Source organism: Accipiter gentilis, chromosome 1 (genome assembly GCF_929443795.1).
Source record: "Accipiter gentilis chromosome 1, bAccGen1.1, whole genome shotgun sequence".
In the NCBI taxonomy this organism is placed as follows: Eukaryota; Metazoa; Chordata; class Aves; order Accipitriformes; family Accipitridae; genus Astur; species Astur gentilis.
The window spans coordinates 47,573,439-47,600,182 of record NC_064880.1 but is presented as its reverse complement, the minus strand read 5'-3'; the positions used below and the strand labels follow the sequence as shown (position 1 = coordinate 47,600,182).

The following is a 26,744-nucleotide window of genomic DNA, read 5'->3' as shown; positions in this document are numbered from 1 at the left end:
CACAGAGGGGAGAAAGACGGAGAAACTGTTTCACTGCCTTCACTTGATATATTATTACAGGAACACTTTCACAGGGCATATTCCACCACAAAGCCTGCTGGAACTTGATTCTCATGTGTGCTATTCTTGCTCTAGAACTAGGAAACTGTTTTAGGGAAGTACATTTTGATGTATATGTATATCCATCCATTCAATACACAGCTCTCCATCACTACATAAACAAAACCTACAGTATATATTTCTTCCAGGCTTATGCACACTTAGCTCAGGTTGTACTGAAACACTTGGCTTTTATTACATAACGACCTGTAACACCGCAGTTTTGGTAACAAGCTTGCTGGAAGTTTGGATTCACCTCAGATTTTGCACAAAAATACTTAAATACACTTCTGAAGCGTACCTACAAATGAATACTTATTTCCTGCTGAATAAACACCAAATAAGCTGTCCATTTGCTCAGCCAACAATGATAAACAAATTCATGCCAGACGAAAGAGTTGGCTAACACTGTAACTCACTGTGTACCTGCCCAAATTTCAGACAGTGCAAGGTTTGCAAGATTGTGCCCCTTGGCAGACCAAGGTCTGCTCTGGTCTAGACCATAGCATCTGTCACACTGTCTCACTCTGTTTCTCATGAAAAGCCAAGATCTGAGAAAACTCATCCTCACCACTTAGTGATGTACCACCACAGTTATTAACTGTTCTTGCAAAGTTAGTAAAAAATACTGATGAAAAGTACTTCCTCCCCCCCCCTTAAAAACCAAGACTACCTAGAATATTACACGATTATTTTTCTAATTATTGCATCCAATACTGGACATAAAAAAAAGTCTTGAAATTTTCAAGTTGGTATCTCAGGTTCCATACCTGTTACAAAATCCCTCAATTACAGGTAGTATTTTTACTGAAGAATTCAGTTCTTCATAACACATTCTGTATTCAGATTCAGCATATTCAGTTCATTAGTAAAAACAGTAGAGCTGGCCTTTTCTTATCAGATTTAGAGATTTTTCTTATCTAATACGACTTGTCATCATACTGTTTAAGACTAGACTAGTTAAATTAATTTACACTGCTTTTCGAGAACAGATACATAATCCATATGGATGCACACATAACCATATTATAATTGTCAGACACACCATGCTAGCACTACCACTGAATTCATTAAGAAAAATGTGTGTTCCTACACATCAGCCTTTCAAACTACGGCACATAAGCACTAGCCAGATTCAAGACATCTAAATGCATTCTTCACACATCCGAAATGTGTTTGCTGATGGTGCTTATTTTTTTTTTATTTCGATGGCAGAAGATAAACGTCTAATTGCCACTAGTTAAAACAATTCAAAGTTGAAAAGAAGCATCATTATTGCTTCTAAACCACTGATAGAAGCTAGGATTCCTATAAACGCACCAAACTTTACAATCCAGCAGAGCAATGTAACACTTGTCAGTCAGACTGCCAAAATTATGGGCATATAAAATCATACTTACATTTCGATTAAATTTTGTGAAGGAATGATGCATATAAAACCTGTGCATGTAAACAATTGCAGTGTTTATCGTAAGCTGAGATCTGGAAGACTAAATTAAGGAAACACTACATATTAAGAGTATTGTTTACAAGAACTGAAAGCAAGGCGCTTTCTACATCAATCGCTGCTTTCAACACACTGTCTTCGGCCGAAAATGAATGAAGGACGTGACACTTCAGAACTTAACTGCTTTTAACGCATCCCTAACCGACATGGACACGTATCTTTCCCATCTGTTTCGCAGACAATGTGGAGATTCCTACACCGGACCAGCCACATCTCGGCCCGCTGAACGAAAACTCCTCAATGGGGGACATACACCGAAATATCGCCTCAAGTGCTTTTGTTTTGTTCCGATTCAACTACTTCAGGAGGGGATCCGAGGCTTTCGCCTTACTCCCATTTCTCGCCCTTTTTTTTTTTTTTTTTTTTTTTAAATCAGATTAAAACACGGCTAACGAGGAGACGCCCGCCTGACGGAAAACGAGTCTGCAGGCAGCAGGGACCGACTTTAGGAGTGCCTGAACCCGCCGCTACCGAGAGGCCGGGTGGCGGACGCCCGGCGCCCGGCCGCGCAGCCCGAGCGCCCGCCACCCGTGCCTCCCTCACAGGCCGACAAAGGACGGACGCCGAGCGGGGGCTCCGCCAGGCTCCTCCTCCCATTCTGTGCCTCAGGGACACAGCTCCATCCCACGAGAGCGCCGTTCGCCGGCTGCCGAGGGAGCGGGAAGAGTCCCGGGGAGGGTTCCCTCACAGGGCTGAGGCGGGAGGGAGGGTGTGTGGCGGGTGGGAGGGTGGGTGTGTGTGTGTGTGTGAAGGCGCTCCCGCCGCCCCGCCACAGCCGGCCCGCCGCCCGCCCCGGCCCCTCGCCTCTCCTCTCCTCTCCCTCAGCCCGGCCCGCCGCCCCCTCCCGCCCAGCCCCTCCACCCCCCCCCCCCCCCTCCCAGGCCCCGCTCGGATACACGTTGAGGCGCTGGCCCATATCTTGAATGAGGTTGGCCGCCTGCTGCCGGTACGAGAGCTCCTTGTCGGCCTCCACGCCGCAGCGCCGCGAGGGCGTGTTCTCCAGCTGCTCGCGGCTGAAGAACCAGCGCGACGCCGTCGAGGAGCCGCCGCCACCGCCCCGCGCCGAGGAGCCCGCGCCTGAGCCCGCCGCCGCCGCCGCCGCCGCCATGACACTTCCTCCCCCTCCCTCCGCAGCCCCGCCCGCCGGCGGCAGACAGCGGCAGCAGCAGCGCCGCGCCCGGCCCCGCCCCTCTCCCCTCCCCGCCCTCCACGGCGCCTCTCGCGAGAACTGCTGGCCCGGCGCACCGCCCTCCCGCCTCCCTCCTATGGGCCCCCGACCATAGAGTCTGGCGGCGGCGCAGCAAGAGCGGCCGCGCGGGGATGGGAGGGGGAGGGTCACGTGGCCCACCGGGCGGCAGCGGGCGGCCATCGCTCCCGCGGCACGTGACGTGGGCGGCAGCGGCTGCTTCTGGATATAGGGAAACGGCGGCCTCCGCGGCCCCTCTTCACTGGCTGGCCGCCGGCGCTGATTGGCTGCGGCGCGGCGGGCCGGTGACGGGGCGTGGATAAGCCCTTCCCTCGCGCGCGGCAGGCGGGGTTGCGTGAGGCGTCTCTCGCGCCGCCCTCCCCCCCACCCCCTTTCTCCTCAGAGGAGCGGTTTCCCGCCTGGGCCGGGTTTGGTAAGGGGAGAAGCTGTCAGTAAACGCCGCGCTTCGGAAAAATAGCGGGCAAACCGAGGGATTTGGGTTTTTTTGTTTTGTTTTGTTTTCTTGAGAGTCCCTCAGATAGCGGGTTGCGGCTGCCCCGTGACCGGCCTCTGGAGAGCAGCTGCTCGCTCCTCCTGAGGTTGGAAACCTCGCCGGCTTCTCCCGCGGCCCGTCTTGAGCTGGGTTGCCAGTTGCAGTCTGGTAATTCAGTAGTAACAAGCCAGCGGTTTGGTTTAGGGACGCGGAACGTTTGCGTGGTTTTTGGAAAGGGTAGAACCCAGGATCTCTTTGGAAGAGGGAGCGGCCGGCAGGTCACGGTTTTGTGGCCCTGTCCCAGCTCTCTGGAGCGGCTTTTTCCAGAACTGGAGCCGGTGTGGGAAACAGCTCTGGCCATCCTTTGCAGTACTGTCTCTGGTTAGAGTCCTGTCTTCATGGACTGTTAGTGTTCAGCTGAGAAGATTGATGGGTTGAGACAAATAGCGCCTTACCTCTCTCAAAACTTCCTTATTTCATTAAAGACTCGTAGATCGTTTCAACCTCAGTTAGTTCAAGTGATACCATGTATTGCCTTGCGCATAGTGCATAGCGGCACGAACAAGGGGGCAGAAGCTGCTGCATGCAGATGGGGGGAGTATGCAGCTGGGGTGGGAGAGGATAACTTTAACTTAAGGAGCTTTGACAGAGAAAAGAGTTACCCCTCCTGAAGATGCAGGCTATGATGTGTGGTCTAGTTCTGAAACTGGCCAATGGTTCTTAGGATTTAGCACCCCCTTCCTCCTTAAAACTGAGAGCATCTTAACCTCCTAGCTTGAATGCCGCCGGTTGCATGACATCCGTTAACTCTCAGGCTTTCAGTGAAGATTTAAGCTCTAGTCCCAAAAGAGCGAGCCTTAAGTATTATCTGTAGGGGATAGCAACCGAGTTAGGATGACAAGCTAGAGCCAGGCCTGCGGAGCTTAGCTGGGAGGGGGCCTCACATCACCGATGTGCCATGTGCTACCCAGAAAGCATGGTCCTCCCACACTCGGCTGCCTTTCTGATTCTTGCAGATTTGAAATAAGTTGAATGGGGGCACCAGAACAAAAGAACATCTCTTTTAAGGGCTAAAACGTGTGGAAATACTAATTGATTGTTGTGTTGGAAAGAGTAAAGAACTGGGAATAGAGGCTCTGGAGGAAAGGTGGAAACGTCTTTAATATATTTGAAGTCACTCATTCTGCAAGAAAAATGTCAGGATTGTGAAAGGCATGCTATGCCTGTAATTTTCTTCCTGATACTGGTGGTTGCAAACATCTAGGCAAGGCATTCCACTCTTTAGTGGCAGGAACACTTAGGAATCGCACAGTGATCCCTGCATCTCAAATGTATGGTGTGTAAGATAATCACACCTATATAAGAAATAACTAACTTTGACAGGTAGTATTTCTCAGGAATTCTGTGCCAAAAAGGCAGAATTAAAGCTGTCTAGCAATACTTCGTGTCCTTCCAGATTAATAGCTCCAGCAAGTCAATTATTCTCCAGTACTGGAGAAGATGTGTATGCTGACATTGTATCGAACAGGAACTTGTCCGAACCTCTCCCAAGTTACACTTCAGCTACCTTTAAGAATTAAGATTGCTTTCTAAACTTTTTGTCCGTTCCTATTTCGCCCTTAAGTAATAATATGCTACCAAAAGTGACTCTTACGTGGCTATCATTAAGCCTCAAACTCATTCCCAGGTGAACCCAGGTGCCTACATGGTAAAGTGCTGGAGTGAAACATCCGAACTTGTGTCTCTTATTGCTTCGGGGTAAGGAAATGCAGGCTTCTGTCTTCCCTTCAGGAAAATACATAGCCCTCCTAAATTTCCTTACATCTCAAGCACAGTCTATTGTGCTACTTCAGCAACTCCATTTAAATCTATTTTAACACCTGCTATAATGCAGTGTGCAGCTAGTTCTCACTGGGCACTCCGTATTCAGTTACTGATTTTCAGCAGTAGCTTGAGACTATGGATTCAGGGTTCAAAGGGTACGAAAAGGTACTTATCTTTATTTAAAGTTCTGATCATCATGGATCAAAATGAGAGCTCCAAGCATTCTTCTCATGTTTAGTATATACCACTAGCACTCTACAGTGGTTTTGTTCACTTAAAATTATGTTACAACTAGTTCTTTTACAACTTCAGTGCAAATTTTATACAAGCAGTTATAGTTCCATAACTAGACCCAACAGAATACTAATGAAATATACAGACGTATAATGCAGCATGGAGAGACATGAATTACTTGCCTGATCTTCCCAATTGTAAATCATCTTTAAGATTTTTGCAAGTGCAGAGGAAATTTAACTACAAAGACTTCTGTTGTAATTAGGAGCTGATCTTTGCTCCTTCATATTTTTGTGCCTTTAACAATCTTAAAGTGCAATGTTTTACCTCATTGTTTAAATCATTGAGTACAACTCATGGAGTTTGGGTGTTCAACGTACATTTTTCATTCCTTCAATAATTGGTGGAAGAGTATTGAGAATGTTCTCATCTGACTGTGATTAGAATTTTACATTAGCTTTGTTAATGAAAGAAGAGGAAAACGTAGGGAAGATTATATATATCCCTGTCTTAAAACTCTTAACACATCGAGAATAAGTAGAATATCATTAAATAATGACAGTGCATAATGAATATGATTTATGCAGGGTATGCACATTAATTAATTGCCATGCAGAGTACTGCAATCACCCATTCAGTCACAGGTTAAGGCAATTAAATACTGTTCTTGCTATTGGAGACGTTCCAGACCTCGGTCCTCAAAGATGTAACATTGCATTCTCACTAACTTAACCAGTTTCATTCATAAAAAAAATCGAAGGATTAATCCAATTAAAATGTATTGGAGGAATCACAATGTATTTTCCTTTTAAATCCATTTAAACATCTGTGAAAATCCAATATGCTGAAGGAATAGAATATTATATGAGAATGAAGTTGCCTTCTACTTTGAAATTTAATTAAAACAATCTGGTTGAAAATTCGTACATTTAAGTAGCTCAGTGCTTGCATGTAGGTATTGAAATAGAAAAGGTCAACAGAAGTCTTGCAAACCTGAGGACAATAAATATTGTTAAAGCAATTTTATCTAGGTCCTCTTTTCCTCTTACATGAAAACCTGATATTCCCAGGGCCTAAACCTGTGAGCTGCTGTCTACTTCAGGTTCTGATGTCCAGTAGTCTTTTACGGAATATATTTGGAGAAGCAATATAGTAAAGAGCCAAATACAATAGCTAGGAAAACCTATAATTAACCTGCACAAACGACTTTTTGTTTTGTTTTTGTTTTTTTTTTTGACACTGTAAAGAAGGACAAAGCCTTCTTTGTAGTCCAACAGAGGCTGGTATCAGCAGGAACTGCTGATGTTCAACATCCTTTAGGTTCAGCCTGTGACATAAGGACAGTTACGGACACAGCTACAAAACCAAATTCTGTCTAATACTGTTTTTTTCCTGGAGCGTTCTAAAACTAAACAGAAGAACACGTAGCCACATGATCACATGAGAATGGAGACTGTAAGTGCTCACCAGCATTTTTCTGACTTCTATAAAATCCTCTCAGGAGGAGGGTGCCTATGCACCCGCCGGATAATCACGAAAACCCATTTCAATCAATAAAGTAAGCCATCTTTCCATTCCTGTATCAGGACTCAAACTAGATAGAGCATTAACATCTCAACATTTAAGGTAGCCAACCTTACTTTTAGGAAGGCTTTTTCAAGGAATAGAACATTAAACCACAGTGTTGCTAAACACTAGTATTTATTATTTTGACAGTGACACTGACGCACAAATACCCACACAAATACATCATTTCTGCACCTACAACCATATTGCTAAATTGTTTCTGATGAATAAATTGCCAGTGGTGTAGGAGGCAGCTAAAAAGTACAAGTCCCCACATAGACCTTTTTCATCCTATCACAACATTTGCAGAGCGTCAGTGCATATCCTTGTAGTGCTGACCTGAAGTGTGGTATGCTGCAATTTCAGTCAGTGGATAAAGGCAAATGTTGCCTTTTATTGGGCATCAACAAAATTCTGTTTAAATTCTGTTTTAAGATTCTTTTAAATTCTGCTTACTGGGCATAACAAAGACTGAAGTGTAATGGATAAAAGTCACAATTTTCTCAGTTCTTTCTTCCTGGGAATCAAGTCCTAATAAAATGACTTTGATTATCATTCAGAGATTCTTATTACAAATGCAAAAGATGAAATCTTTCCTTTTTTATGAAAGTAGGGATTTCAGAATTCTTTAAAGACAACCCAAATCCTCAAATGCACAGAAATACCTGTGCATACTAATTTCCAGTACTCTTGCTTTTGTTTTGGAAATAACAGTAGAGTGTAATATACTTGTCAAATTTATTTTTCATCTTCATAATTACACATGCAAATAGAAGTATCCCTAAGGATTCAGTGTTATTTCTGAAGTTTGGTCTCTAATAGCTTCATAATTATTCAAATTGTTTTCTGCTAAGACCCAAAAATTCCAGAGCATTTCCAGCCTTGAGTTTATCCTGTAAAAACAAAACACATATATATGTTCGTGTGTGCTTAACTCGTATTTTACTCAAATGCTTTTACTCGTGCTTTAAAATGAACCACTGCAAAGAGACTAAAGGGCTTCTTCCAGTCTACAGAAATCGGTGTACTACACTGATTTTTCATTGTTTTATCTCTGGTCTAAAACCGGAGGCTTAAGAAGGAGGGACACACACCCCCCGCCCCCCCAAATATAAACATCATACCTTCAGTTTACTGTCAAAATCTTCCATTGAATCAATCAATCTTCCAGGTTCCAGTTCCCCAAGTGGAAAAGGGTAATCTGTCCCCAAAATGACTTTGTCCTGGTAATAAAAAAACATGTTGTACATTTTATAGTAACATTAAACAACATAGTTGCGTGTGCTTTCTGGAATTTATAATAAACCACAGGAAATTAGATGTATATATTGGACTGATTAATTACAAAAGTGAATACAAAGATAATCTTTGGGTTCCAACTTTCATTAGGAAAAAACCCAAACTTTAAAACAATGACTCAAGTTTATTGGGCGAATTTAAGTTTGAAAAAAGTACAGGTTATTTATTGGTTTTGTGTTTGGTGTATTTTTATTCTGATACACAGGAAGTTCAAAATGCAAATCCCAGGCCCATGGGAATGAGTGTATAGTGCTCAGGTGAATACAACACAAATGGTAATTTTCTACTCATATTGATTTTCTGTACTGTGGTGCTGGTTTGAAATGTAACAAAAAGGCATCTATTGTTCCCCTACACTACTCGTACTGCTTCTGCAAGTAATTTGCCTAAAATGCAATGATTAATCTTGGTTAAGTGTTGCCATAATTAAGTGGGCAATAAAGGGTACGCATAATTCTTCCTTTTGTTTCTTGACTTTTTGGTTCTTTTTCATGTTCTTTGCATGCTCTGCACTGTTGTGTGCCGTCCAAAAAGAGTATGAGAGTTTTTGACACATTTCTTTAAGAATTTCAGGAAGTTCTCCACCAAACTCAGAAAAGATGCTTGGATTTGGATTCTTGAATTTGAAATTCTTGACTATATACACTCACAGAGACACACAAAAACTTGAAATTATATATGTGTGAGAAGAATGTGTAATAAAAAATACAAAGCAATCAATATTATCTGTGACATTTTAAAAGCTGTAATAATTGCAATGTGATAATACTTAAAGCATGGTACAATGTAGAATTACTACAAACATTTAAATTTTAAAGCAGTATTTTCTTTAATTTAATTTAAGTAGTATTCAGCTTCAGATAACAGAACCAAAATCTTATTTACAAAATTTCATATATTTTTGCAAGTCTATAATTTTTTTAAAATGTCATTAACTGGGATTGGATACTAGCTGTGCATTTGAAACATGTATCTGAGAATGAGTGACGTGATATGATTTGCTTCTGAAAGCAAGTAAGTGAAAATAAAATTCAATAAAAATCTGTATGCATCATTCCTGTTACCAGACGTGAAAAGAAATAGGCAGATCCTCAATAGGTCCACTTTGTTATAGGTTCATTTTCACACTGGAATGATATTTCCCCATTTAATCTGCCTTGGAGAGTGCATACTGCCAACTCTCTTGATTTTATCAAAAGTCTATTTTCCTTTAAGGTTCCTCTCCTGAAGACATGAATATTTGAAAACCACAGTTTTCATTAAAAATATATGTTTTTAAATGTCTTATGAATTTGAAGTCAAGCCCGTGAATTTGGGGCACTTGTTATAATATTTGAACTCAGTTACCAATACTGAAATAGGATGAAGAAAACATAATTCAGTTATTTTATGAAATGAGTTTTTCTTATTTGTCAAATGCTTTTCTCTTATTTTTATTTTTTTACCTCCAGTAGATGTCACCCAAGAGTCTCTGAAAGAACCTATACAAAACCTTGCACGGAATCCAAACAGAAGATATTCTATTGTTCTGTCCTATATTGTTGTGTTACAATTTATTAAAGAAGTCTTGCCATAAGATTAGACTAGGAGAATTTATACCCCGCTGTCTACTAAATCAAGTTCTGAGTGTAGATTAAACAAAACACATTTGGATGTGTGTACTTCTAAGCAGCTAAATACATTATTTATAATAATCAATCTGATACCAAGATATTTTCTTCAAATATGAAAAACAAATGTATGCCATATACTGCCCCTCCCCCCAATAAACATACTAGCTTTATATGAGAAAATAGATTTCTAACTAAAGGAGAAGGAAACCCAGTATCGCCCAGCTGTTTATTAGTCAAGGTTAAGTAAGCCAGGAAGGTTTGTACATTCTTCTTTACATCTCCTATACACCAAACCAGAAGGAAATTCTACGCCCTCATTGGAATAATATATATATATTATTTCAATTATAGTTTTCTTTTCCTCTAACTTAAAGTGTTTCACAGCTAATGGTGATCTATTCATTAGCAATAAAATTAAGAGCTGTAAATTAATAAGAAAAATTTAGAAGCAGCATTATTGCCCTGCTACTAGTGATATTACGCTATTCATTTATACTCCCTGAGCTTCAGTTTTGTACCCATCTATAAAATGGGAATTGCAATACCTGCCCTTAGCAACCAGCCTCAGAGAAGTCTCTGCAGATAAATAATACTCCTAGCATAATAGATGTATTATTATATTGTTCCAAAGTATATCAACAAAGTCAGTTTTCCCTAGAGGGCTTATAGTTTGATACCTTAATTAGTGCATCTCTCCTTTTAGAAAGGTACATATGGCTAATGATTAACCTCAGTGGACCCTTCTACTCAACAGAACTTTTATTTGCAGTAATAGAGACCTGAATCTTAAAATGAATCTCAAAGAGCATCAAGCATGAATTCGTCCTCTAATGTTAGCAAAAATTGTATCTATCTGCCTTGAATCTCACCTTCTTTCCTACTATGAGGATACATCTCAAAAAAAGGCCAGATTGCTATAGCCACTTCAGATCCAACCTCTGGCCAGAGCGGTTTTACCTTTGGGTGATGGCTCTTGAGGAATCACCATGGGGAAGTTTTTGCAGAGATACGCTGAATCATTTAATCCCCTGTCAACCCTGTTCTTCACTTTTTATAGCCTGTGTCATTAGGGATTTTGTGCTTATTTATATTCGCTTCATGCTACCTCATCATGGGGGGAGCGAAGGACTGCAGCAATTTTGCAGTCTTACAAAATTCTTTCTCAGAAATGTGTACTTCTGCTTCCTTTAACTGGGATAGGCTCCAATTAACCTGCACCCAAAACTAAGAAGGGATGAAGTTAAATATACATGAATCATCCCAGCTGTCACTGGATTTTAATATTCATAAGTTCAAAGCCAACACATTACATTCTGATGCCAGGTAATGGCTGTTCCCTAAGGACCTGAAGCCATTTCTAAGCACATCTTTACACACATTGATGCCCTTCCTGCACAGCTCTTAGCTATACTCTGGAGAGCTGTCCTATTTCAAATCCTCAGCTTACAAAGTTACAGTGTCATCCTCAAGACCCAATGGCATTGTTTTTAGCCCAGCATTTATTCATCTTATATGTGTTATTCTGCCAACACACGACTGCACTGAAAACGTTGAGATATTTGGTAGGTTTTTTTAAGCATTTGACTCATGGAATGGTATTACATGAGAATATCAACTTTCATCAGAGAAAGAGGGAAATTTTTAATCTTCATGGTCATAAAGTCTGAAAATGTGATGTGAATGTTTTTTTCAAGGATAAGATGTCTTAGACTATAAAAAAGAGAAAGAAAATGTACTACTCCACCCCCCCCCCCCCCGCCCCAGCTCTCCTGCGTATTAAAAGCATTTAAGTTTTTGGGATCTGACTCATGACTTTTCAGCACTGGGGTTCCACCTGATGTCACATTGCTTGAGCTCAAAATACTTAGAGGAGAATTAAAGAAGTCACCAACATCCCATGCAGTACACTGGTCAAATTCATGGTGTTAAGAAACTTAATTTCAGAAGTCTGTTGAGAAAATAAACACGACACCAGAGAGGCTACTGCTGAGTGACTTAGATTATCAAATTACAATCCATAACCTCCTCAAACAACTAAATTTCACGTTGCAAAGACTAATCATGTTTAGTACAGATTTATTGCAGTAACCTGTTCAGACTGTTAGAGGTGAAAATGGGACATCAACAGTATCTTTTCTGTAGAGAGAAAGAAAACATTCAGCTTAGCTGTCTTTGTGAACTTGGGTCACACAAAACGCCCTGATGACAGCAACAGCCCTGTATGTGAGAAAGTACTATGTGAGCCTAGAAATTAATGTACAGGAAACAGGAGCACAGTTGTTGAGACAAGAAAGTCAATGTCAGAGCTTGCATCTGTTTTTGACATCTGGTAGGCATCTCCCTGCTAGCTGTAGAAACACCATGAGGTCCAGAGATCAAGACACAAATACAGGTCTCTTGTTGATTTGTAGTGATCCATTGGAAGTTGGCATGAGTGATGCCATCTTCGACCCCTTCCTGAGCATTTACTAATGAGAAGGAATTACATGAATGGCTTTGGATTTTTGTGTCTCATGCTGTACCCAATTTAAACAGGTTGCTAAACTACAAAGATTTCTTTCCTCTCTACGCTAACAATTGAAATATTTTTGCAAACCCATGATGTTTAATGTGCTCTCCAGGATCCTCACAAAAACTTTCTTTATTATTGACTTTTTTTTCTGCCTGTAACTTCCCAAGTGCAAATACAATTTGATTTCTTCAAGTATACACTTAAATTTGAAAATAAGGCTCCAAATGAAGCAGTTTTTGCTTGCAGTCCCATCCGTAACAACCTTACACAAGGAACCAGCCTTACTGAACTAAGGTTCACAGTGCATCATTTCCTGGATTAAACCCACTATTTCAGTGACTCCATATAGTAAAAACATTACCAACATGGCACAAGCTCATCAGTTTATAATAGCTCAGGTTCTGATTTTACAAGGTGAATATGCTGTCTTCTTCCTGCTTTCTTCTCCTTTTTCCTATTTCATAGAGAACTAAATAAAGAATGACTCACCTGCTTCTGGAAGCATTAAAACTCACCTCTCCCATTACACTTGTTAGCAGCCTTAGTGCACCACGATCATGGACAAGAGAGTCTGTGTAAAATGAACCAAGGTATTTTCTTGGATCCACCTTATTATCCACCGCACACAAATCAGGGCGCATGTTGAATCCGTGGGAGATTCGCCCCACTGTGTACGGAAAAGCTCCACCTGCAAGAAGAAATTTTTGGTAACAGAAGCTAAAAATATGCAGGAGGGAAAAAAAGCCACATTATCAACAGAGATCCGTAAGTTTTACTGTCAGCTATTTACAAAGTGCTCCGCACCAGCAATTTTTTATTCCTTCCCCTTCATTAGCTTCTTTCTCTGTTTTCCCCACTTTTTCACTATTGCGATGCCCAAATTCTTCCTGCTGCTTTCCTCAAACCATCTCCTGTTTCCCTTTCCTCCTCATTTCCCTTAAAGGCCATTTTAACCGTTCAAACACTGGCTGAAACAGGCTAAGGAGTGTTCATACAAGCAGCCTGCCTAGCAGACGATCTTCTTTGGGGTAACAGTACTCAGCAGGTGGCAGGCTTAAAGTGGTAACCCTATTAGCTGGCATACCAGAAAATACAGTTGTACCATGCTCAACTAAAGAACAGGTGTTTCACATGGTATATTACTTACCTCCATGTGCAAAGCAAACTTTCAGCTTAGGAAATTTTTCAAAAATTCCTCCCATAATCATGGAGCAAATGGCTATGGTTGTTTCTGCTGGCATGCCTAAGAACAAAACAAGCTTTATTGTGTGAGAGTTTTATTTTTTATTTTCCTATTTGAGTTTTAAATGTTATCTTCATTTTCTTCAATTAGCCTTGAGCCTACTGAAAAAATAACAGTTACAGAGCAGCTGCCAAACATTACACCTTATTTCTATCAGAGGAACACGGAGCTGAAAAGAAATTAACTGAAATGAGGACATAGGACTGGAAGCTAAGATCTTCTGAATTCTAAGCCCAGTTTTTATCCTACACCACTATGGCAGCTGACAGGCAGGTTGGGTATGAACTGCAAGCTTGATTCCTCAGTTATCCTAGCTCAAAGATAAGTCTGGAATACACCAGGTTCTCTTCTCACCTGTGCTTCTGTGGTTTTTTTTGTTTGGAAAGTGGGGCAGATATATTGGTGGATATTCCAACACGGATTTGGGGTTTAGTTATGACATGGTGCTAGTTCCTACAGTTGAGAAATAACCTCTCTCTCTTTGCCACTGGGTAACTTGGATGTCCAGTGTTAGGAACATTAACAGCAATTTAGGTTCCTACATCAGGCCTCAGTTTCTGAGCACACCTAACATATTCAGAATATCATTCCATTTAGGCACCTAACTTCTGACATCCAGCTTGAAGTTAGGAACTGCCTTCCCCTCACCTATGGAGGAAACAATACCTATCCAGCTCAAAAGATTGTATTTCATTAATGTTTTACCATGCACTCAGCTGAAAAGCCTTATTAGGCTTAGTAGGAAAATCTTATAATTATACTTTGTTAAGTAAATGCAGTAATTTTAGCCTCTTTTTAAATCTGTGTGGTTGAGCCTGCTCTGATTAAGATTAATTGATATTAAGATAATGCACTGGTGATTGGGACACTAAAATTTTCCAGTGTATATCGTGTATGTTTTTCAGAACACCTCTATTGGAGGCAGTGCAAAACCATGCAAATCAAAACAATGCAAAACAGAATAAGTGAGGGTGGAATCAGGTCTAAACATTCCTAGGTAGCAGTATAACCTACCTCCTCTCCTGTTAGTCAATGTTGTTCTGATTTGCCTAGCAGATGGGGAAAAAACCAGAAACTAGATAATTCCTTACATCTATGGGGAGCTTTCAAAGTAGATCTTGTTTCAGCTGTAGTTGATGTGAACTTAGATTTATTTCCTCTCTGATCAAACTATTTATAGGAAATAATCCAAGAAATTCTAGGAAGTAATGTTTGGGTTTGCCTACTCTTTCATTTACTCAGGTTATTTCTGAGGAGCTGATTTCAGAGACAAGTCACTTGTCCCTAGTCATCTGCTCTTTGTATTTAGGACAAAAGAGAATACCAGATTCTGTTGCTAGTCTGAATAATTTTAATTCTAGGTATTTAAAAGTTAGACAAACTCTACAAGCTTAAAAACAAATGACTGCTGAATTTACACAACAGATTTAATCGTAGTTGATTGAAATGGATTAAAAAAAAAGGTTGATAGAAAACTCATGTAGTACCTTTGCAACAATCTTCTGGGCATAATCCAGAGACAGTTCATAAATGTAGGTTAAGCAAAGCAAATATACACTCACCTATTAGCCATGGAAACCAATATTTGGACATCCTTCCATCTATCTGCATGTCCCAGGGATGGACAAAGAGACAGCAATTTAATTGTTCAGCAGCCTGCAGCAAAAAATCTATATCTTAATTAATCATACCAAAATGCATCTTAGTTCTTAACCACACTTTAAAGATTACTTGCAAAACTGTACTGAGCATTAGTACTAGTAATGAGAATAAGCCCAGAATAAGAACTATAAGCAACAGTTGGTTATATTTACTTCTCTGGGCCATATCCAGAAGTCCTCACTCAGTGTCAAAGTTGTTTTTGAGCCTACAGGATTGGAAACACTGATGATAATATCTTTTTAATAAGCCAAGTGTTCCTCAGATTAATGCAGTACAAAAATGCTTCAGCTGTGTTTGTCAGCCATCCAGCAGTGCAAAACTCAGTTCAAACTAGCATTGTTTTGGTTTCATTACACATACGAAGATGAACTCTCATACTATTTTATAGAACCATTTTAGGATGGTTTTACAGAATTGTTCCAGCTGCATTCAGGAATTTTCATTGTTGTTGCACTACATTTGTCCCCTTTGGCCCTCTGCCTGGCTTAAAAAAAAGTTAAAACTATTCCTAATCTACCCTAAGAGTTCAAAATCAAGCTGTATTCTGATTAATAATCCATCTGCACTCAAGTATACCAATTTCTCCAAAACTACTGACATCTTTGGAAAGGAAAACAGAGGAACAATATAGGAGGCTGATTCTGACTGAGTAATTTAACTATGTGCTTAAATTTAAATATATAGTTATCAGAGTCATTCATATGCTTAAGCAGGATTTAACAGCTTCGTTTTGTCAGATGTATTTCTAGACCTCCTCTTGTTGCTAAGGAGATTATCACACATTTGAAAAATTTGCATTTATTTACCCATACATGCATAAATAAAGCTGCAACTTTTGGATTGTAGGGAGTAATTGCCATCTACATTTGTAAACTAAAAATAGCAATTCAATACCTGGCTTGGTAGATTGATAAAATTCATTATCAAATATGGCTTAATTTCACAATCTTTCTTATCCAGGGATTCTTCTAGAAGTGATGGAGGTAACTTCCTACATGTGTTAAACATAAGCTGAAGAATGTACAGTATAAGAGAGATCCCAGTACAAGAGAGGGATCTCAGTACATGGAGCTACTGGAGAGAGTCCAAAGATGATGAAGGGACTGGAGCATCTCTCCTATAAGGAAATGCTGAGAGAGCTGGGACTGTTTAGCCCCGAGAAGAGAAGGTTCAGCGGTGGATCTCACCAATGTATATAAATACCTGAAGGGAGGGTGTAAAGAAGGTGGAGCCAGGCACCTTTCTGTGGTGCCCTGTGACAGGACCAGAGGCAATGGGTATAAACTGAAACACAGCAAGTTCCCTCTGAACATTGGGAAACACTTGTTTACTGTGAGGGTGACGGAGCCCTGGCACAGGTTACCCAGAGAGCTTGTGGAGTTTCCATCCTTGGAGATATTCAAAAGCCATCTGGGCATGGGCCTGGGCATCTGGCTCTAGGAGTAAGGCATTGGACCAGATGACCTCCAGAGGTCCCTTCCAACCTCAGCCATGCTGCAGTTCTGTGAATGCCTGCATCTCCAAGAGTGGAAGCTGATAACTGACTGTATATGATCATAAAAACAAATACTCCAGATGCTGCGCTAACAGAATTCTTGAAGAAACCAAGCATTCTGAAAAATAACCTCTATGGATCAATTTCAAGCTGACAGCTATAATAACCTGTGAAACAGATACAGAATGTACATTGATTAAACCCCACAATTTAGACAAATGACCATCCTCATCTGGACCTAAGGCTATTTAAGAAATGCAATCTATACATTCATTTTATAATCAATACATTCGGTTTGGAACTTTTGGTCCAATTTGCGTAATTCTGTATGGTATTTTGCCTCTATGGGGTTCTCTGAAAATCTCAGGGAGTTTTATCAATTATCTCAATAGGATTGGATGCAGTAACTTGGACCTAAAAGCAAACAGTACAGAAATGCTTTATTTGATACTGCACTTATCCTCACAAACCAAGAAGGCAACTCTACAGTGAGAACTCATATCATAAAAAGATTTTGTTATTCATTATTATAAAGTATGTTTCAGAATGTTTTACATTGTATTATTGTCATTATATCCTATAATGAATTATCATATATAATTAAAGCTGGATCTCTCTCATCACTAAGCAGATTAGAAAGCTCAATTGTTTTAATGTATCTATAAATTTAGTTGATGACTGAGTATACCCCAAGATATTTGTCGACAGAATTCCATACCACAGAATTCCCCAAAATAAGGAAAGAAACATTTACTCACAGCATAAATATCATACAGTTCTGGTGCATTCAGGTCCCATTCATTGATATGGGATCCTATTTGTACTCCAGGAAATCCAAGTTCATTCACACAGCGATGCATTTCTTTCACAGCCAGGTCTGGAGCTTGCAAAGGTAACGTACCCAAGCCGATAAACCTCTTGGGGTACTTTTTTACTGTAGCAGCTAAGTCATTATTTAATATCTGGGCTAGATCTAAAGTATCCTGAGGTTTGGCCTGGTAAGATATTAAGCAGAATTGTACATTAAAATATAGTTCTCAAATGTTATCACCTTTGGAAGATACTGGATAAATGTCACTGTAAACAATTCAGAGACAGGTTTTGAACTAAAATTTACTTTACAGTTCTGAATAGCTGGAAGCCAGTAGAGCTAAATTCTGCCTCGCTTTAAAACCTCTGGGTGCAGTTCTGCTTCTTATCTTGAATATTTTATCAACTGATGTTGCTTTTACTGCTTAGGATGAGTGTAATAAATCCCAGGTTGCTGATGCACTTAAGTGTCTGGTCTTTTGTGTAAACCAGACCTCTGTTTTTGTTTATCCCAATGCAAAAGCCTCAGCATATACTTTTTAAACACAGCAATGAATATTTACTCTCCTATTATTGCAGTTGAACAGGTAAAAATAAGAAATGTGAGATGCTGGAGCATGAGAATTCTACTGAGAAAACTTGAGCAAACCTCTCTAACATTTAGAAGGAGATAACAGTCATAATTCTAATAAGGGAACTGCAATATCCACACAAGCAGTTTCCCGTTTTCCCCCCTAATACATATTTAATGGAAAATATTCCTATAAATTCTGAAGATCAGTGATACTACTTATATGTGGGCTTAACACAATGATTTTTAATGTAGCATATCTGTTTACTTGTAACAATTTGACTTATTACACATAGCTAAATAGTCAAATTGAGAATGTATTTAGAACAGCGTTTTGCTATGATTTATCTTCTCAGACTGTTTTTATTTCTTTGATGCATTCAGGATCACTATGCAGGAAACATATTAATTTAAATTTGCTACTGAATTTTAAGATTCAAAGCATTCTAGGTCAATGAGTCCCACACCACATTTAAAAGAAAGGGGGATAAGACCACAAATATATCTTTTACTTCTTTTTATCATGAGAAATGCTGATTAATGTCTAGCTTTCATGGAATTTGTACATGTATGTCTACCTGCTAACCACGAATTCATGCTGTGTAAATTCTCTCTCCTTGTTTCCAGCTACCCCCATAAGGTCCCCAGAAGAAATTCTATTGTTATCTCATTCTTTGTTACTGAGTGTACTCCAGAGTGGAGCTTTGCCAGGACACCCTGCTGGCTCTTCAGGACTATTTTTTTGTCTTTTGTTTTTCACAGCAGAACAATTCCCCATTTACTTCAGTGCTTTAGTGACTACTTCAATCACCTAATTTATAGGAGGATGCATTTATTTTTAAAAAATTTCATAACATATGAATTACAAAACATGCTAGTAGGAACATACCCAGTAGCTGAACATTACAGGGACTGTAGAAAGGACTTGGACTGTGACTCCTGAGTAAGAAAAAGCAGTTATTAATGTTTCCTTTTTTGGTAAAATGTTAAATAAGAAAGCACTTTTGTTTGAAAGGTAGAAGGTAAAAGCTTTAATGGTAAAGAATGACTTAAATGACTTAAAAGTGACATGGATAAAATATTTTTTTTTTTTGCTAATTATGGATTATGGTAATAAAACTTGTAGTGTATCAGTTTATTAGGATTGGAATATTTTTACTAAGTAGAAAGAAAAATAAGACTTTGTACTCATACTAGATTATTTGTGAAACTAAGTATTTTGATTTTAGCATTACTTGGTACGTATGTGTACAATTAATTAAAACAGCAATCTAATGTTACTCTCACATAAATTAATGTGTCATTAAACCAACAGAATACACTATCTTAAGTTTACTTTGGGGTCACCTTTATCATATATATTTAATAAATAAGTATGTAAATCAGCTTAAAGATAAACAATGTTATGTTAACAATAGTTGTTAAACAATGTTTTCCTAGGTGTTCCCCAAAGCTATATTGTGTTAGGTTTCATTCATCCTGTGTCTGGACTACTGAGGTTGTAAGTACAAGAAAATCTGTCTGTTTTTAGAAATAACTTTGGTGTTAGCAATAAAGTCCATTGAGTCCATGTTGTTTGGTTTCTGTTCAAAAACAAATCTATATCATAACTTTGTGTGTGACAGGTTACAGGAAGGAACACAACAAACCTAGCAGATTAACAACAGAATAAACAATAAACAGTAATTAGGACTTCACTAAATAGTTACATTCAAAACTATTTTTTAAAAAAATTTCAGTTCTGATTGTAATATTTATGCATATATTTTTGTCATTTTTTAAAAAAATTAACTTGGTTATTAGTAATGAAATGCAAAAGATGGCAGAAAAAAACCTAGGAGAATTTCTTCTAAGACAATGACTTTGCCAAAGCAGTTGAATGTTTAACAAAATGATTTATCCTCCTTCTCAGTATTTTAAGTCGGATACAAGAGGGGAAGCTGACTCAGGCACCTCTCTTACAAGAGATCTCTTACAAGATCTGAATAATATTATGTACAGCAGCAATGGTGTGGGGTTAAGGATTTGGTCTACAAAATTACACATATACTGAAGTACAGCCTAAGTTGTATTATCCATCAATATGCTACCAGACACTTGATTAGCATGTTTGAGAACGTTCAACACATCTTCCACAATAAGCATTGTATCTGGTTTCAATCCATTTTTACACTTCTGAGCAAATTTAACATAAACCTTAAAGGTAGATTTCCAAGCTGAACTTTCCTAGACACTAGCTTTAAGAAGAAGAAGAATCAGCACAGGAAAAACCTCTACTTCATACCCTCTTTACAGAGGGTTTTACAGAGGAGAAAATAATAAGAAAAGGCAGTGAGGATTAACTGATTTTCTCCAACAAAATTGTGATGATTTGTATCATAGAACTGTGATGTTAATTACAGCTTGTTTTATTGAGTGGATCAAGACACAGGTTTATATACCAAATAGACCTAGGACATAAGAGAATTAATTTAGTCTCTTTGGTATACTGGCTACTGGCAAGATTTCTTGGGCATTGCACAAACAAAGCCTTTAGCAACCAAGCTGTAAGTTATCTCGCTGAGTTAATAATACCTTACAGTGACCAATACTAGTTTTGTTCAGCTGGGATACTCATTGCATCTTTGTTCCAAAATTATGCCATGTTTGGAGGTTAAATTTTTGGGTATAATCTATCTTGGCCTGTGTTACAGTAAATGGTCTTTGAACTAAAGCTACAGCTTTGTAAACCGAAAAAGAGTAAATGTGGCCCATAGTCTTTATCATTAGGTGAACAGTAAGAATGAAAAACACTAAGAACTTTTTTTTACACTTGATTGGCTGATGCCTGTATCTCTGGAGTGCAGTAATAAAAGGGGACATTTTTATGGCACAAGTCACCAGATGGTGCTGTAACACACAGTTTTAGATTTTTATTTTCTTTTTTAACCCAGTGAGCATTGTTTAGTTTGTGGAGAAATACTGCGGTGTTGGCTTTATGATACATTCTCTTTCTGGAAAGTTGTGGCAAAAATTTTAAAAAGAATTGCTCCTGTGTCTTCCCTTTGTCTACAGCAAATAGATGGGGCAGAATTCTTTTCTAGAAACTTGCCGTTAGGGTTGAGGGAAATATCAGAAAGGGAAAGATGCCCAAATGTTATTTATGGTCCACACTGTGTTTGAATGACGTGGTAATCCCCAAAATCCCTGAGCTAACTCAGGGAATTATTACAGTCTAGTCAAGACAGCATATTTCAGAAAGGTTGCAAAGACATTCTAGCATTCCCATTAAATATCTAATGGTTGGAGTTTGAAATACTGCTTCTCCAATGTGAAAATGAGGTAGTTGAAAATGATCTAAATTGTGTTTACATAAATTGCGTGCCAGGCCTTGAGTTCCCAAATTGGCCTGTGTTATGTGTTGCAGTAAACCTCCGTTAAGGAGAATGACCCAAAGTATCTCCTAACATGCTATCCCATGAATAATCATAAAGATGCTACTTATAAAATATCTGGTCTTTGAAGTAATTCAGAAGTTTATTCCTTATGAAAAGTTGGGGAAGATATTGAAGTTTAGTCTACTAAGAAACAGATGTAGGGAATTATTCAAGCCTCAATCTAAGAAAAAATAATCTTTAGTAACATAGTATTTCTCTCACAAAAGTAATTTGGAATTACAGTGTCAATAAGAACTAACAAAAATAATTGATCAGACTAGAAGTTCCTTCTTTCACTCTCAGTCTCCCATCTTACAAACCTTATTTAGTGGCATGTAAGTAACTTGATGGAAAATAAATCTGGAAATTTGGCATCTGGTTAAGTTTCTTTCTAAAACAGGAAAACTCTCTTTTCTGAGAAAGTAATTTCTCTAGGCTCAGAGTCCTCTAGCTAAAATACAGAATGAAGTTGCAACACCTAAGCTGAAAAAAATATTAGAAAAGGAAACAAACATACAAAAAATCCTATGAGTAAGCAGAATCTTTTTAACATTCAGAACAAAAATGAAAGGGCTTCCTCTTTTACGTAAATCACTTCTCTACCTGGAATTCATGTTGCCTTTTCAAGTCTAGAGTCAGTCATCCTTACTTATGTCAACTAGTTCCTTACTGCCTTAAAAATCCCACCAAAATTAATGAGCCCATGTGGAGAATAAATTGCTACTGAAAATGAGGAAAGTTATGGGAACATGTCCTATTTGAGTCTGAGTATAAAGCATACCAGTTTTCACTGACTTTCAACAGATTTAAACTAATGAATCAGTATGCTAAACCTTTTAATTTTGATATTGTTATTGAGCACTTTCAGATGCATTAACAGAGAAGTTGCTGTTATTCTAAATGAGACACAATGATTTTAATTCATTTATGGAGATACCTGATAGGTCCATCTCTTTAATCCGTACTTCTGGATCCCAGCAGTTCTCTTGAATAACTCTAAAAACCTTTCCATCCTTCATCATCTTTGCCTGTCCCTGTGAAATGACATTTTTCATCTATTATAAATGTGACAACGTAGTGCATGCTAATTTATAGTCGCTTGAGTATATTGTGCTCCCTGCAGAAATTCAGTGACAGAATTTTGTTCTTTTATTTTTATTCAGTAGGTATTTTTAATCAAAGACTATTTTAAAAGTCATTAATAAAACACTCATTTATAGTTCAGATTTAATTCTTCATAATAAAAAAAATCCCTTTTCTTTTGCAATGTATATCACTCTCTGTTTGTTTGGAAAAGAGATCAGGTACCTTAATCCAAGTTTATCCTCAAACCAAATTTTGACCTCAAAACAATGCTCTAATTAAATCTGTGCTAAATTTTCCCCTTGGGTATGCGTGTGTTCTTTTAAAGTCAATAGCATCATGATGATTCCAGTAACTACAGAAATAATTGTGCAACTCTGTTAATTTCAGTCCAGTTGTTTTGTATCACCAGTGATACTGAGACAAAAGGAGACCTATTATGTTGTCTTCAGATTACATTTCCTCCTTGGGAAGAAAAAAATATTAAAGAATTTGTATTTGGGGAAAAAAACCCCAAACAAACCCTAGCTGCAGTATAAAACCATTACCTGAATTAGTGTAATACCTTCCCCATATGCCATCAATTCCCAAACTTACAAAGTTCAAAATATTATCAAGGTCATGAAATTGAATACTGTTCCTTTAACTATGAACATAGAAACCTCCTTTTTAAACTTAATTTTTGGTTGATTTGTCAATTGTCCAAAGAGGCTGAGTACGCACAGTGTCATCACATTAGGCAAAGTAAATTGTCTGTTACAGGTGCAGGTATCCACATGCTTCTATGGACTTGTAAAGACAGACAAAACAGTCCTTCTGTTGGCTTACACTTGCACAAATTGATGAGACACAATTCACCAATACTTGCAAGGCCTGAGTATTTCTTGGTTGCTTGAAGCTCCTATAGAGATAAATGGAATGGAGGAAAGTCAGAAGATCCACATGACCCTGTGTATTTGGGATGGGTAAGCTTGGTCATGCAGCAGATGTATGGGACAGAGAACACACTGCATCTGCAGTTGAAAACTGAAAATGAGAAAACACAGCAGCTATTCCTTCACCTTCACAGTAAACAGAAGCTAAGCACAGGGCAGTCTTCTGACTCTTCTGGAAAGGGAATTCTCTCTCTCCAAAGGCCACTTTATTTTTCCTCATAAAATTCATTTATTTAGGATCCTGTCTATTTTTCTAAATAAAAAACCTGTTAAATTGCTACTAGTATGCTAAAACAGAAATAACTAATGAAATTTACTACTTCTCACAGAGCTGGTTTCTGTCCCCTCCTTCTGAGAAGTTAGACTGTTCATAAACTTGAATTTGTTATTAACTTCATACATTCCCAAATATACCACCCTAATGAATATTTTAAAGCTCCCTTCAACAAATCTAACTGTGCTGCTTGGCAAACTGTCAAGTTACTTGTTAGCTGTATCACAGGTTGTGAAAATTACTTGAAATATTACAGTCAGTAATAACAACTATATAGTCTTGATCCTCTGGTAAAATACTTCAGGTTCTTGTAAAATTGATTTTCCAACCTGACAAATGTTTACTCTAGCCATACACTCAAATACATTAAAAAAAGATCAGTGCAGTGCTGCAGATTGCCTAATAAACAGAAAAATATTTGGGGTGTGAGTAGAGAAAGAGACAGAGTAGAACTGAGCATTACATCACATATGACTAGATTGCGTGGACTTTACTGCATTACCACTGGGAGTATTTCGGTGAACACAGGCGACTTAATTCTTTCCTCAGACATAGCTAAGGCATAGCAGCTCACCTGCTCATGTATATCTTCTTCTGCTAATACTGATAACCATATTAGATGGATAGTAATTTTACTAGCAACTTTCACAGTGCTCATACTTAAATGCTGAGATAAATTTGCAACAGGGTTTGCAATATAGGAAAGGTTTCTAAAAAGCCATGTGGTGTTCTCATTGAAGAATTATTTGAACAGTTTGCTATTTTAATTTGCATTAACTGATTCTTTGTGAACACGCTACAGGTCAAGGCTGAGTTCACAGCATTGTATGTTGGCAACAACAAACTTGATTATGCAGGAAAGCAAAACATGATCATCTGAATAGATTCATGCTTGTATATGTAATGATAGAAAGATCTGGTCCACCAACACTGTGACTGGAAAATGAGTCATATTGCTATAGTCTCTAGACACTGCCACTAATCTGCACCTGGTATTTTTAAAATGAGTATTTACTCAGACACCTCAACTGGGAAAAAAATTCTCAGAGTTTTTTGCAGTAGTAAGAATGAAACATGGATCAGGAAAAAATTTTCAGGTTCCAAAGCAACGGATGCAGTGCTGAAAATATCACAAAAGATCTGAGATTTTTATTTGCAAGGTTAACATAGTTTTCTAAGGGCACAGCCAAAGAATTCTATCATTGTTTCTTTTCTTTTCTTTTCTTTTCTTTTCTTTTCTTTTCTTTTCTTTTCTTTTCTTTTCTTTTCTTTTCTTTTCTTTTCTTTTCTTTTCTTTTCTTTTCTTTTCTTTTCCTTTCTTTTCTTTTTTCTTTTCTTTTCTTTTTTCTTTTCTTTTCTTTTCCTTTCTTTTCTTTTCCTTTCTTTCCTTTTCTCTTTTCTTCTTTTCTTTTTTCTCTTTTCCTTTCTTTTCTTTTTTCTCTTTTCTTTTCTTTTCCACTCTATTCTAAACATCATCTGATATTTAAGGCTTAATTAATTTATGTAGAAATTAAGAGAGAGAGATTTAAGTCCAGCAGGGTGGTTTGGTTCAGCAAGCTACATTTAAAATTATCCCATCACTAAACTACTTAGTCACATCCCAAATTGCACTTCTTTAAAAATGCATGTAATTATTTTCTTCCAGTTTGACCCTGATGCTTCTTCACAGAATGACAGGAGAAGCTTTTGCTTTTTTTTAATCTTAAGAGTTAGCTTCCCCAGCTCCACACACCCGAACAGGATTTTATTTTGCCATGCACTTTTTTCATGCGATGTTTTCAGACAGAAGTAGGGTAGACAGAATTCTCTGCAGAGTGTATAAGGTTATTATTGACTTGCCACAAAGTTCCTTTACGAACTATTTTTAGCAAGAAATTTTAGCATCAGACCTGTAACAAACAGCTAAGCTGCTAAAAATGTCTCCAACAATTCTCTCCTTCCTGCACCTACCATGTAGCTCAGAAGCTGTGCCATCCACACTTTGGTTCAGCAGGTGGCTTGTTCTCCCCTAAGCCTGCTTAGACTCAGATCTGAAATTTCAGCATAACGTTTGTTTGCTCCTCATTCTCGGTCCCAACCTTCATATTCTGTGGTCCTTTTTCCTAAATGACTGTTAGGCATTTGACAGCATAACCTTGCATGTTATAGAATGACAACAGTGTGTATATGTCATTAGATTACAATAAAGAGACGCAGTGTTGTATCCATTTTATCAGCCTTTTTTTAGTTAATATAAGCATATATACAATCACAAAGAAGTATGATTTTGCAAAGTGACGAGGGGATGAGGGAATGTCTAGTTTCACTGAAATTAACAGGCATTATATACTTAAATACTTTGGTTACCTGGAAGATGCAAGTCTTGCTTCTCTAAAGACAATAAAAGTTGAATCTCTACAAAGAATGAATGAATCAGCCAAGTCACAAAAAGGAACAATGAAGAAGATTGCGTTTCTTTATAGGGTCACCCAAATAGTGAAAGGCACTATCACCGTGGAAATGCTAAGTACTAAACCTTTCTATCACTTATGCCTCTAGCTTTCAGCATAGAATTCCTATATTGAGATCATGTTTGAATTTCAGAAGATGGAGACAGATTAACCCTTTGAAAACACTGTGCATACAGCCTGCCATTATATAACATAGCTGGGTTTAGCCAGTTATTTGCACACTTCACATGCTTTAGGTGGGTTATGTGCTGACACTCTGTTGAGCTGTTCACACTCTTAACTTTGCATCTTTTGCCTTGCAGCTTACTATATCCACATTGTTCTTTCTGCTCTTAACCACACAACCTCTATTGTCTTTGTATTTTTTCCTTGATTATCTGGCCAATACCTTGCACTGCTTTTATCCCTTCCATATCTGTACAACTCTCAACACTCCTGTGGTAGGCAAGTACAGATGAAGTTTTTTCAAGTT

General features: G+C 38.4%; 2 protein-coding genes across 4 annotated transcripts in view; both read right to left on the bottom strand.

Annotated features, from left to right (window-relative positions):
• The window catches only part of CCNT2 (cyclin T2), a 28,592-nt gene extending 25,967 nt beyond the window's left edge, over window positions 1-2,625 (bottom strand). Inside the window, exons 1-2 of one of the 2 annotated variants that reach the window (XM_049826161.1) lie at window positions 2,503-2,625; window positions 1,500-1,581 (exon numbers count right to left, since the gene is read on the bottom strand). In XM_049826161.1, coding sequence (XP_049682118.1) covers window positions 1,500-1,581; window positions 2,503-2,522 — 102 coding nt within the window. In that variant the 5' untranslated portion in view covers window positions 2,523-2,625. Of the gene's footprint in view, window positions 1-1,499; window positions 2,337-2,502 lie in introns of those variants that run through there. The other variant, XM_049826002.1, reaches the window with a different exon arrangement.
• A 4,400-nt stretch (window positions 2,626-7,025) lies between these two features.
• Window positions 7,026-26,744, bottom strand: part of ACMSD (aminocarboxymuconate semialdehyde decarboxylase) — a 47,911-nt gene continuing 28,192 nt past the window's right edge. The window contains exons 5-14 of one of the 2 annotated variants that reach the window (XM_049826614.1): window positions 26,169-26,216; window positions 23,442-23,514; window positions 22,468-22,564; window positions 19,004-19,053; window positions 17,492-17,728; window positions 15,139-15,232; window positions 13,481-13,576; window positions 12,849-13,021; window positions 8,034-8,132; window positions 7,026-7,802 (exon numbers count right to left, since the gene is read on the bottom strand). In XM_049826614.1, coding sequence (XP_049682571.1) covers window positions 7,740-7,802; window positions 8,034-8,132; window positions 12,849-13,021; window positions 13,481-13,576; window positions 15,139-15,232; window positions 17,492-17,728; window positions 19,004-19,053; window positions 22,468-22,564; window positions 23,442-23,514; window positions 26,169-26,216 — 1,030 coding nt within the window. In that variant the 3' untranslated portion in view covers window positions 7,026-7,739. The remainder of the gene's footprint in view (window positions 7,803-8,033; window positions 8,133-12,848; window positions 13,022-13,480; window positions 13,577-15,138; window positions 15,233-17,491; window positions 17,729-19,003; window positions 19,054-22,467; window positions 22,565-23,441; window positions 23,515-26,168; window positions 26,217-26,744) is intronic. The other variant, XM_049826710.1, reaches the window with a different exon arrangement.